This window comes from Pituophis catenifer, unplaced genomic scaffold (genome assembly GCF_029215685.1).
Source record: "Pituophis catenifer annectens isolate HBS135680 unplaced genomic scaffold, rPitCat1.0.hap2 SCAF_4, whole genome shotgun sequence".
In the NCBI taxonomy this organism is placed as follows: Eukaryota; Metazoa; Chordata; class Lepidosauria; order Squamata; family Colubridae; genus Pituophis; species Pituophis catenifer.
Window position 1 is genome coordinate 111261247 of NW_027256884.1, and position 13310 is coordinate 111274556.

The 13310-nt window shown below is 36.0% G+C and overlaps 1 protein-coding gene across 1 annotated transcript in view; it reads right to left on the reverse strand.

Annotated features, from left to right (window-relative positions):
* Positions 1 to 13310, reverse strand: part of RNF17 (ring finger protein 17) — a 52892-nt gene that overhangs the window by 19624 nt on the left and 19958 nt on the right. The window contains exons 11-21 of the mRNA XM_070943661.1: positions 13122 to 13293; positions 10689 to 10879; positions 9336 to 9474; positions 8395 to 8554; positions 7330 to 7445; positions 6509 to 6629; positions 4247 to 4367; positions 3838 to 4062; positions 3464 to 3614; positions 2703 to 2821; positions 906 to 996 (exon numbers count right to left, since the gene is read on the reverse strand). Coding sequence (XP_070799762.1) covers positions 906 to 996; positions 2703 to 2821; positions 3464 to 3614; positions 3838 to 4062; positions 4247 to 4367; positions 6509 to 6629; positions 7330 to 7445; positions 8395 to 8554; positions 9336 to 9474; positions 10689 to 10879; positions 13122 to 13293 — 1606 coding nt within the window. The remainder of the gene's footprint in view (positions 1 to 905; positions 997 to 2702; positions 2822 to 3463; positions 3615 to 3837; positions 4063 to 4246; positions 4368 to 6508; positions 6630 to 7329; positions 7446 to 8394; positions 8555 to 9335; positions 9475 to 10688; positions 10880 to 13121; positions 13294 to 13310) is intronic.

Sequence of the window (13310 nt, forward strand, 5' to 3'; positions counted from 1 at the left end):
AACCACAATGGCTGGCTTATTTGATTTATATTCTGCCTTGCAGCAAAAGGTAGTGTTGTGCAGTCCTTCCTCCTCCTCTTTCCCCCCATAACATCATCCCTACGTGGTAGGATGGGATAAGAGAGGAGGACTGTCCTAGGGAGCTTCAGGGGCTGGAATCAAATTTTTCCAACAAGCCACTGCCTCGAACAGACCTGGCTTAGTATGATGGGCAGATCCAGCTTTGCAACCAGCTTGACACTAAGCTGATAATTCACTTCTCAGGTGTAAGGGCAAGGGAGAGGGAAGCATGGATCCAGCCACGACTGGGGGGTTATCAGGCCTCGGGAAAGACTTTCTCAGCGTGCCACCCATCCTGCAGGTGCTACCAAATCAAAATCAAATGCTGCTACCAAATCAAATGTTTTAATATGATAAACAGAGAATCAAATATGTGGCAAATAATATTAACAATAATACTGATAATAACTTAGGTAAATCTCTTTGTCCTGATTTCACTCATTTTTTGGAGGACAGTACTTGGCAAAATTAAAAGCAAAATGCAGGTACTGGCTCAAAATTCCCTCATTTAAATCATCTTAAATAGTTACAAAACTCTGAAGTTTACTGTATTGTTTTCCAATCTTAAATAGTTTGTTACAGACCACCAAAATATCATAGGCATTAGCTAAAAAGAGCATCATGGCTTGGTCTAAACAATTAGCCTAAATGTTGATTTTGCTGAACAATTAGCAAATATACTAAAATCTTGATTTACAGAAAACTGACGGTAAGGGTGTCCATTAAATCTTGTATGCATAATGTACAATGTTTAGTATCATATGATAATATCTTATACTTTCAGTTGAGTAACGGTCCCTGAAATAAAATCTACACTAAAAAATCGAACATTTGCCAGTACAAACCTGTATTATTAAGTTTACAACAGCTCCAGTTAAATAAGACTTAAGAACATCACAAGCAGTTGCCGTCCACTGTTCGGTCCCACCGGATGGTCTAGAATGAAATGTTGTGGACAGAGGGGGAATATTGTTATGCAGATGGAAATCTGTTTAACAACTGAAGTTATGCCAGTACTGAACAAATGGGACTTACACCAGGTCCCTGAAGTTATACTGTTGCAGCACTCCCCATAGTCACATCATCAAAATTCAGATACTTGGCAGCCTGCTTGCACTTATGACCTGGGAATGCTGCAACTTCCTCATCTGCCTAACTCCCCTACCCAGCTTTTCACTGCTCTGCATAGTGGCACTCTTCAGTTTATTTTTTTATTTTATTTTATTTCAAATTTATATACCACACCTTCTCCCAAGGGACTCAGGGCGGTGTACAGCCAGATAAAAACATACAATACAAACATTAAGAACAATTAAAAGAATATATATTAATTTGGCCCCAGTTTAAAATGACAAACCAATTAAAAATTTAAAATTTAAAAATGTTAAGCCAGCCCGGCTTGATGAAAAAAGAAAGTTTTAAGGGCACGGCGGAAGGCACCGAGGTCTTGGATTCTCCTTATCTCTGGGGACAGCTGGTTCCATAGGGTAGGTGCCCCCACAGAGAAGGCCCTCCCCCTGGGGGTCACCAGCCTACATTGTTTGGCTGATGGCACCCCGAGGAGGCCCTCTCTGTGGGAGCGCACGGATCAATGGGAGGTTGTCGGTAGCAGCAGGCAGTCTCGAAGATAACTAGGTCCTATGCCATGGAGCGCTTTAAAGGTGGTAACCAACACCTTGAAGCGCACCTGGAAGACCACTGGGAGCCAGTGCAGCTCACGCAGGAGTGGTGTTATGTGGGTGTATCAACTGCCACCATGGCTATCACGTCGAGGAGCTCATGCAGGGCCGTTGCCACGCGGCAGGGAGCCAGGTACGCAAGCAACAAGCCCATCTGAACCCCATGACCCCATCTCACAAAGAGGGATTCACATCCGGCAATCTGTGGCACAGTGGTCTCCCTCGGACCAAGACCTTCGTTAATAATAACCACCCCTCCCCCACCCCTCCCCTGGGCCCTTGGCTGAGTTGTGGTAGGGCTGGGGCTGAAACAAAGGCAAGGAAGCAGCAAGTGGGAGAAGAGGGTGAAGGTCAACTGAGGTGGCATAGCTGGGACTTTACACTATGACTCTGGGTTAGCTGTCCATGGCAGAGGATTTGAGAGGCACACAGCAGCAGTGGCTAAATAGAGGCCCAGGGATAGTGGCTGTGGAGAATACTAAAGGTCCCAGACTTTACTTTAGCTCCAGAGTTGCCACCACCACGGAGGATACTGCTGTACAGGACAACCAAAAGGGCAGTGATGGGGAAAAATAGGTGGTTAGGGGGACTTCAAGAGTAGGCAGTCCTTTTTCTTACCAAGTCTCAGAATTAGAAGGAATCATGCCAGGAATAGCTTGGATTTGGATAGATGCTCGCCTAATGACAGGTGGGATTCAGTTAACAACAGCAATAGGAACTGCGGGATTGCTGTTGCTAAGGAATATGGTCACGTGACATCACACTTTAAGTTTGCACCATTTGGTGAGGGAAATTTTGGTCCCAATTGCCATTGTTATCTGAGGTAGTATAACAGTAAAATTATACATCTCTTACCATACAGAATTCTGCTCTGCAAGCAGATTTTTATTTTAGCTTTGGTTTGGCTTAATCTACATGGGCTTGTAGTAGTTTACTGCAGGAAGTAGTAAATGGATGTATTACCTTATATTTGTTAATGAGCACTCTACTGCAAGTGGTTTGATAGTCTTCAGATTCTGTTCAAGTTCTCTTAGACAGGTAATATCCAATGTTTTGACTATGCCTAAATCAATAAGGAATACCTGCAAAAGAAACATTAAACAAAAAATTAGATAATGTGAGTTTTCTGTTTACTAATTCTGAATGTCTTTGTCAATTAACCCATTCTTTTTATTATTATTACTAGATGTGAGTACAACCTCACCTTAATTCTCAATACTGCAACAACATGTGATTAAACAGCACATTAATTAAAAAATGGCACATTAATCTATGTTAGAGAATATTATTATTTTGGACTTCTTTTAATTTCTAATTTTTAATGTTGACTTTTTACAAAAGACCAAGGCCAAAGGCAGCAAAACATATTGAACTTGATCATTTAGGTATATATTTTAATTTCATTTTTCAGATATTTTATTGCCAAATTGAAGAGTTCTATGACAATTTATAGTATTTTCTAACGTCAAGCTGTTCTATAAACTAGTATCTCATTCACCTGCCATATTAAGCCAGAATTTGGTTGGTTTGATTCAATGGTTAATAGATTCAAACAATAGTTAATAATGATCATTAGCCATGTTATTTTTTGTCTGCTCAACAAATAGTTAACAAATTAAGATTAGACCAGGGTAAAACTATGTTGCAAAACATACTTACTGATGAATTCCTTCCATTTATAAGGAATTGTTTTGCATCTGAGACAACTTCTTAAAATTATTTACCTCTACAACTTTTTCAGAAACAATCCTGATGATCTGGCCTCTTTGCCATTGATTTTGTTCACATATATAAGCAGCACAATTCATATCAACTTCCCACTTAATTGCTTTATTCTCTGTTTCAGAGTAAGTAGCAATCATCTTTTCCTGTAACCTAAAGTTTTAAAAAGTAAATCACATCATCAATCTAGATTTTTCAAAATGATTCTAAAAATTAATTTTGAAGATCTGTGAAAAGGTGTCAAATTGTTATTCCTTACTATTAAAGTCCCTGTCAATCAAGCTAATCAGTTCTAGAGAAGTAAACATGGCACAATGATTTAGTCTTTATGTGTTTTCATCAAAAATACATTTTGTGGCACCAATTGCTCCCTTACCTTTTTAGAATTTTTTCTGATAACATAAAATGCACAAATATCTTGCTAGGAGATACAATGTGATTAATTTGCACTTGCAATTCTTTATTACTTTCCAAAACCAAATCTTCCATCTGTGGCAAGTCTTCAATCTCGAGTTTTAATGAAGATTTCTCTGTTTTGAATATATCCTCCATATCAGGATCCCATTTTTCATTATATGGTGTAACAATCATTTTGTTATTACTATAAAAAGAAAATCAATTTCATTTATATTGGCATATACCTACTACCAATCCCAAAAAAGCTGAAACATGTCCACAGTAATTACTATGTATCCTAATTAGCTCAAAGTTGCATATGAGAAATATGCTGAAATATTGTACAAACTCTAGTATAGTTGCTATGACAAGCTAACAGGCATACTTACCCTATTATGTAAGATGCTAAGCCCTCTTTAACCAAAAGATTGTTCACACTGCCTGACTGCTTTGGGGACACACGTACACTTTGATAGAGCTCAACAGATAGCACATTATCTTCTGATTTTTCTACAAAGGGAGGAAAATACATTCAAATCTGCTGAATTTTGAGGAAAAAAAATGACCTAATGATTCAACTATTCTCTATTCCAAATTAAGATAATGAATATTTTTCTCTATGCTGTAATATGGTTTTGTTTTGGTTTAATGTGTTTTATAAGCAGTGATGTGTTGCTTAATATTGTGTGAACCCACCTAATCGTGGCTTAGTCATAAGTTTATTTGTCAAGCATATATAAGATAACAGGTAAAAGTATAAACATAATTTTAATACATGAAAAGAGTAAGTAAAAAGGACTATTAGGGCAGGGACGGTAGGCACGCTGGTGCACTTATGCACGCCCCCTTACAGACCTCTTAGGAATGGGGTGAGGTCAACAGTAGACAGTTTAAGGTTAAAGTTTTGGGGGTTTGGGAAAGAAACTACAGAGTCTGATAGTGCATTCCAGGCATTGACTACTCTGTTGCTGAAATTGTATTTTCTGCAATCGAGTTTGGCTTAAGAGAAAATAACTATGAAAATAACATTATGTCCTATAATCACCCAACATCTTTTAAGCCTGAACTCCAAGTGATTCCAACCAAATTAATTGATATATATTAAGTGAACTGGGTAATGGATGAGTTCTTCCTGCACTGCTGTTTAGGTATATATGACTACCTAAAAGCTTCCAAATAGATAACTTGGCAAGAAAGTGGAAATTATAGCAGAACTTACAAATCTCCTCAACTATGATTTTCACAAGACTATTAGAAAGAATTATCCCTCAGAGGACTCTCTTCTCCGAACAAGAACAGAGTAAACAACTGATCTTTGATCATTTGTTAATCAACAGATATTTAACTGAAAGTATTTTCATTTATATCATGAATAACAGAAAAGCAGCAGTATTAAAGAACAAATATATGAAGATAGTTAAAACATCCATGTAATCCAATGATAATACCAATGATATTGGTCATTATCCCAATGATAATACCCCAAATCAACTGAAGACTGAAAACATAGTCCTTACTACTACTACTACTATAGTAATAGTAGTATTTACGAGACCGCCTTCTGCCACCAATAGCCTCCCAACGACCAGTACGCTCCCACAGAGAGGGGCTCCTCAGGGTGCCGTCGGTCAAACAATGCCAACTGGCGGCCCCTAGGAGGAGAGCCTTCTCTCTGGGGGCACCTACCCTCTGGAATGAGCTGCCCCCGGAGATACGGCGGATCCCGGATCTTCGCACCTTTTGCCGTTCCCTAAAGATGTTTTTATTCCAGCAAGCCGGGCTGGCATAACTCTTTTAAATTGTTTTAATTTTTAAATTGTTTAATTGTGGGCCAAATTAATTTAATTGGATTTTAATACTGTTTTTAAATTCTGTATTTCTTGTGTTTTATCTGTTGGCTGTTCACCGCCCTGAGTCCTTTGGGAGAAGGTCGGTATATAAATATAAACAATAAATAAATAAATAAATAAATAAATAAATAAATAAATAGATGGTAATGAAAAATTTATGACTTTTGGAGGACAAGACAGGGCAGAAAATCAAATGTGGTCCATGTGGTTGCTAAACTGATGTTTTTAATCTTTGAGCCTAAATTACTTAATCTGTTTCTTAATAGTTTTTAACTTCTATATGTATTTGTATTTATTATGGCTGTTCACCGCCCTGAGTCCTTCGGGAGTAGGGCGGTATACAAATATGAAAAATAAATAAATAAATAAATAAATAAATAAATAAACAAGGACTACCTGTAACATTGACCTGCTTGCAGTAACTGAAGAGAAATAGGGCCAATCATCTCTCATTTGAGTGTATTCCATAGGGTGGCAATCATGACAGACACTTCATGAGAATAGGAACTCTTCACAGGTCTTCTCTAGGTATTTTAAACATGGATTTAATTCTGTTCCTCATATATTCTGATGCTTTAGTTTACAAAGCTTTAAAGACAATAACCAGCATTTTGAATGGGGTCTGGAAGCGTACTGTCAATATAACAGTATTTTACACCGGCAATCTAGACACTGAGTTTTGTGCCAAGGTGAAATGTTCAGGTTGTTTGCAAAATCAGCCCTAAGGTTTCTTGCAGTAGTCAACTCAATGGTAAGCAGGACAGGAATTAATGTTGTCTGGGCAGAGAGATAAATACTTACCAGTAACAAAGCAGAGCATACATTTGTCCTGAATCAGTTGTTCAAATCTGTCCTTTGATTGGACAGTCCATTCAGTGGCTTCTTTACATGGTTTAATATAAGCCAATTTGCACCTGATAGCCTAGGTTGTGAAATACAGACTGTTTAGCTGAGAAGTCACTCTCATCATAGAAATACTTAGAAATATATTCTCTCATACATAGAAACCCTAATGGTTTCCAAAACAACAAAGGTTAGATTCACACAACTTAAAACTTATTCCTTGTATTATTAGGTATTCCCAGAGTCATTACTGGATTTTGGTATTTATTTATTTGTATCCCACCTTTATTATTTTTACAAATAACTTAAAGCAGCAAATACACCTAATACTTCTTCCTGCCATTTTCCTCATAACCACCACCGTGTAAAGTGGATTGGGCAGAGAGAATGGCTGGCCCAAGGTCAACCAGTTAATTTCCATGCTAAAATGGGATTTGAACACATGGTCTCCCAGTTTGCAGCCTGGTGCCTTAACCACTAGACCAAACTGGCTCTCTTATTCAGATTTTATACTACAAGAATTTGATCCATTTATACAATGGATACTAGGGACAATATATTAGAATGCTTAAGGCAAAATCTTCTAAGGAAATAATTTGGTGAGTATACAGTTATCTTGAGTATCATATTTTTATATATTTATTTAAATTGAAATATACATTAAAGTAAATAAACATCAAATTAATTTATATTAAAAATGAATCAAGTATTATGAAAGAAGATGCAAAAACTGTACAAGGCATTTAACTAGATTCTATAAAATAGATGGCTTTTCCTACCTTTTCTGGGAGAACTAAAAACTCATCTTTTATTTTACGCATTTCTTTTATATTTATTTTAGCAGTATTACCATAGTCAACATATTTAACTTCAACTTCTTGATGACCTGGCAATCCTTTGGGGAAAAAATGAAATTAGGAAATTAGACCTTGAAAGGATAAAAAGAAATATGTTTATCTGAATGAAAAGCATCTGCAAAAGTGTGTTTATGTTATTTTCAGGTACCCATCATCTTACTTCTTCTCCAAAGTTACATAAAAGAAAATAACTCATTATCTATGTTACAATTCTCTTCCTGATTTTGGTTAATGTTAGAAAATCCAAGGAAATCGGGAAGTCTGTTACATATTCTTTTCTGGTATCAAAAATTGGCATTTGTTAGCTTGATTTGAATGAACATTTCACAAAGTTATAATATCCTGCATGAATTTAAGGTTTTTAAAAATATAATTGTCATTATAGAAACTCATAGTGACATACTATCCTTCAGTGCTTGTCCTGAAAACCAAAACCTGAAATCTATTTTCACATGGACAGAATGTAAGCTGTGGTTTGGGTTTTTTTTAATGCAACTGCAAAGCGGTGTTTAACATAAACCAGAATATCAGGACTCAAAGTACCCAAGTTGGAAGCAAACATAAATCTGAGAAAAAACACAGCAAAATTTGCCATTACTACAAGTGAACAAACTTCACTGTACAGTTATGAAGTTAACTGTAAAAAAATTATTAACCCATAAGTCTTTATACTTATACGTTAATAACTTCATAATCCTAACCTAAATAAAAAAAATAGTGGTCCAAAGAAATCCAATGACCTCCAAAATTGAGGGGGTTTTGTATCAGACATATCTTTCAAAGTTGAACCCCTTAATTATTACATCAGTTATATGTTACCCAGAGAATAATGTGGCTATTTATACATTTATGATGCAGTGTCAAAACAAATGTATTATTGGACAACAATAATCACAATATTGGATAGATGAAATGTTCTACAATATTTTACTGGAAAAAGTTTTTGAACTAGAGTGTTCAGAATAATTATGCATTCCAGATACTTACCAATCACCTGTGCTCTGTACCAAACGCCATCATCTTCAAATTTGGCCACACATGGTTGTCCATGGGTTGGACAAAGTATTTGCAAGTCGGGTCCTGGTTCACTTTCATACACTTCTTCAACTTTCTTTAGAAAAGCTGCAAATTCGGGACCCTGTTCTAACTACCACAATGAAAAAAACATTAATTCCATTATGCTAACATTTGGCACTAATATACTAATTTGCATTATTGCTTATTATTATATTGTTTGTTTTTAGCTGAATTTGGTGGTACTGTAACTAATGCCACAGGAAGGGCTCAGAAAGATAGAAGGTTTAGCAAAGATGCAACTGATGCAACCAACATCAGCTTTCAAGCTGAAAGCCAAGTAGAAGCCACTTGCTACTCCATATTTTGACCTTCAACACGGAATCTTTGCAGTTTTTATTTTAAAAAAGATAACTTTAAAACAGTTTTAATGTTTTATATTAGTACTGAAGAGAGTGCCAATATGAACAAAAACATTAAGATTACAGGTAGTCCTCGACTTACAATAGCTCATTTAGTGACTGTTCGCAGTTACATCATCACTGAACAAAGTGATTTATGATTGTTTTTCACACTTACAACCATTGCAGCATCCTGTGATCACAATTTGGATGTTGGCAACTGATTCATATTTATGATGGTTGCAGTGTCATGAGATCATGTGGTCACCTTTTGCAACCTTCTGAGAAGCCAAATCAATGGGGAAGCCAGATTCATTGAACAACTGTGTTACTAACTTAACAACTGGAGTGATTAACTTGACAACTGTGGTAAGAAACTGTGGCAAGAAAAATAGGGCACAGTTCACTTAACCAATTCTCACTTAGTAACAGAAAATTTTGGGCTCAACTGGGATCATAAGTCGAGGACTACCTGTACTAACATGAACCCTAACTTTAAAATGCAACACTTACCAGCTGAATGTAGAAGTCACCAGGGCTATTAATGTAACTAACAACAGCAGCAACCTCTGTATTTTCACGTGGCAGAACAGGTGGATAGTACTCCAGTGGTACAGTATTTTTTGACCAATCAGAAAATTCATTCTGAAAACTAATAAGGTAAAGAGATGAGAATAAACTGTTAATATGCAATAGAAAGCAATCCAGGAATAATTTTTTACTTTACTGTTAGTAATTCTGAATATGAAACACAATTAAGATATGAAGATATGAATTACACAGAAAATCTATTCATACTTTCCTTACATTTATTTTAACACAATCTTATAAATCTTAATATATTCAAACCAGGGACACCGTGGAACAGCATTTAATCTGTTACTTTATGTCAGTTCCCACCCTAAAAAGACAAAGAACAGAAAAACCTCCAAAGAATTCCCATGACTTGGCTAAAATCTTTTTCCAGAATTTAATTCAAAATGTAGGCTAATTCACAATTCAATCAGATCTGTAAGTACATCTTTTAATTTCTCCAGTGTAAGTAAATATATTCCATTGGTTTCTATGGGGAAAACTCAAAAAGATGCCATTAGGGATATTCTGCTAATAAAATAGGCAACAGTGCTTTTACCTTACTCCTGCAATATACCATAGAATTGCACAAATTTGTACCATATTTTTGATATTCTCTTAACATCAGGAGAGGAGACCTAGACCTTGTACTCTTCCTGGAAACTGATGAAAACATACTTTCTTCCTTTCTCAAGGCAAACACCATGTTGAGCTGAGAAGTATACATAGTCCTGGAGTTACAAATGTAATGGAGCCAGTCCATTACAGTTATAGGACATAATGGTAGTGAAATGGATCAATCATATGACTGACCTGATTTTATGACTTTTTTTGTGGTGGTGGTTAAGTAAGTGCAACAGTTAATAAGGGCAAACCCATTGTTTGCTGTGAGCACAATTTTGCTGAAAATCAGAAGCGCCAGTTTTCAGCAAAACCTTTGTAAAACTTGGTCAGGTGATTGTGGGAGGCCATAAATGCATCTGTGTTGCTGAGCATCCAAAGTGTGGTCACATGACTGGGGGGTGGGGGGGCGGGGGCGGAGGACAACCATTGGAACTTTGGATCCAGGCTGTAAGCCTCCTTTTTAAAGCAGGTTGCAACTCCCAACAGAAAATTTCAAGGGAGGAATTGAAATTTTATTCATTAAGAGTATCTAATCAATCTATAAACTCAGAAGAAGCAAATATATTTCATCTTAAATCATATGTAAGGTAAGTTAAAATTCTATTCAAAACATGTTTAATGTCATAGTTCTTTATGCTATGACTTTAAAAAGCTTTTAGTTATGCATACCTTGCTAAATCCAAGAAAACTAGAGCATCTCTGAGGGATACAGGCATGTCACTGCTTATTTTGTTTGCTGGAGGCTTCATAAGATCTACAATAAGCACGCCATTCTCTTCTCTAAAAATTTTCATCAGAACAGCTTTACTATTTACCATTCTCAAAAATTCTGTCCGTGCTCTTCTACCCCAACCCTTTTCCTGTTGTGGACAGAAAAGCCAAACAATTCAATTTTTTCCCCTCAATCTTCTCCCTTCTTTAACTATAAGTTAAACAGAAATAAATTTTAAGTAATTGCCTATGAAGGTAGCTTCATGATAAGAGGAAAAAAAACCAAATTTATCCCTAGAAAAGGTTGATGAAACATATTGCATGGGAAACACCAAAATAAATAGTCTTGAGTAATGTGTAGTCTTAGATCTCTCCACTATTGCAAACTACAGATTGTTGCTGACTTATAACCACAACTGGGACCAGAGAATTAAACAGCACAGTTGTCAAAGAATCATTTTATGACCATTTTTTGCATAGTCATTAAGCAAGACATCATGTGGTCGTGATTTACTTTTTTTTTTTTATAAACAAACTTTATTCGTATTTAAAAAAAAACATTTAAAACAATTATAAGAAAAACTGAACAAGTTTTTCTTAATCAAACACATAAATTACATGTACATATACGATACATATATAGTGCTCAACTTCATCTATTAACTACTTTCTAATGTTATATATACATATATATATATACGCACAGTGACTTATTTCCTTCTATATCTCTCTGACAGTGCAGTTGTTTATTTGCATTAATTTCTCCTAACTTTCATCTCTAAGCATTTCCTCTCTCTGACTTATCCACTGGTACCAGCTATTCCATATTTTAAAGTATTTTGAATCTTCCTTATCCTGTAGTTTTAGGGTTAATTTATCCATCTCTGCGCATACATAGATTTTCTGTATTACTTCCTGATCAGTTGGCAAACGGTCTATTTTCCAGAGTTGTGCCAACGCTAATCTTGCCGCTGTTATAATGTGGAGTATTAGGTATTTTATGTCCTTCCTAATATTCTTATTGATCATGCCGAGTAAAAAGACTTCAGGTGTTAATTCAATTTCGTGATTTGTTATCTCTAATATCCATGTTTTTATTTTGTTCCAATATTTTTTGATTTTTGGGCAAAGCCACCAAGCATGGTAAAAAGTTCCCTGCGCTTTTTTACATTTCCAACAAGCCGGGTTCACATTTGGATACATTTTTGCTAACCTTGCGGGTGGCAGATAATGTGGTCGTGATTTACAATCTTCCTTGATGTTGTCTCCATTGACTTTGCTTGATGGAAGCTGGCTGGGAAGATTGGAAATTATGATCATGTCACCACAGATTGCAAGATTCACTGGAAATGAGTGGCCAAGTCCCTGAATCATGATTAAATGAGTTTTTGGGGTGGTGCAACTGTTGTAACTTTTTTCAGCACCATCGTAACTTTAATTTGCCATTAAATGAATGGTTGCTATCAAGGACTACTTGTTGAAGGTACTCTGTAGAATAACTATTAAGAATACTCAATAACCAGAAATTTTCTGTGGGTTTTTTAAATATTTATATTTAGTTAATTAAAACTTCATCACCCCAAGTAATCACCAAGTGAGATTTCTTAAGCTTGAAATCAGTCTTTTAATTTGGGTAACTGGAGATAGCACTAGCACTTAGACTTATATACCGCTTTATAGTGCTTTACAGCCCTAAGTGGTTTACAGAATCAGCATATTGCTCCCAACAATCTGGGTACTCATTTTACAACCTCAGGAGGATGGAAGGCTGAGTCAACCTTGAGCCAGTCAGGATTGCAGGAATCGAACTCCTGGTAGTGAGCAGAATTAGCCTGCAATACTGCATTCCAACCAGTGCGCCATCACGGCTCATAAAATAAGCTTACAATTAGAAGTGAACTAGAGATAAATTTCCCAAATGCTCAATTCAGATGTGTTCCATTATGATTTATATTAATCACAAAACTCAAACCACTGTTTATGTTTGTAAGTATACCACAAATTGTGCTTTATCGCTGCTCTTTCTTTCTATTTCTTTCCTCCTGGAATACTGTTTAAAAGAACACTCTCGTTTCATTAGTGGAGTAGCTTGTAGAAGCATAATGGCTGTGAAATATGGTTTACCTCAAACCAAACCTCGCAAAATATTGAATACAGTATTCATAAACATTATTTGCCTTAAAGGGAATCCTTCCAGAAGACTCTGGAATATTAGGTATATCAGTTCCCCTTGATCAGGACATCTCTGTCACTATCCTCATCTATAGAAATATAGAAAATCTGTCTATAACTGCTATATAAAGACGAAAATAAATTAAGATGAATGTGAGACTATAAAAAAGGCATTTAAATAAAAAATGGAAAAAGGCAGCCAATATAATTCTCACTTACTGAATCCTTAGGAACAATGCCCTTTAGTGAACATTGTAGGGCTAGCTTACTTATACCTCTGAGCCGATTCTCTAAAGATAAATCCATTTTTCTTACAACCAAACACAGATCTTCAATCATCATATATTTAAGAGTAACATGTTCTGGATTCACAGTAACTTCATTAGGTACTCTGATGGAAGAAGAAAA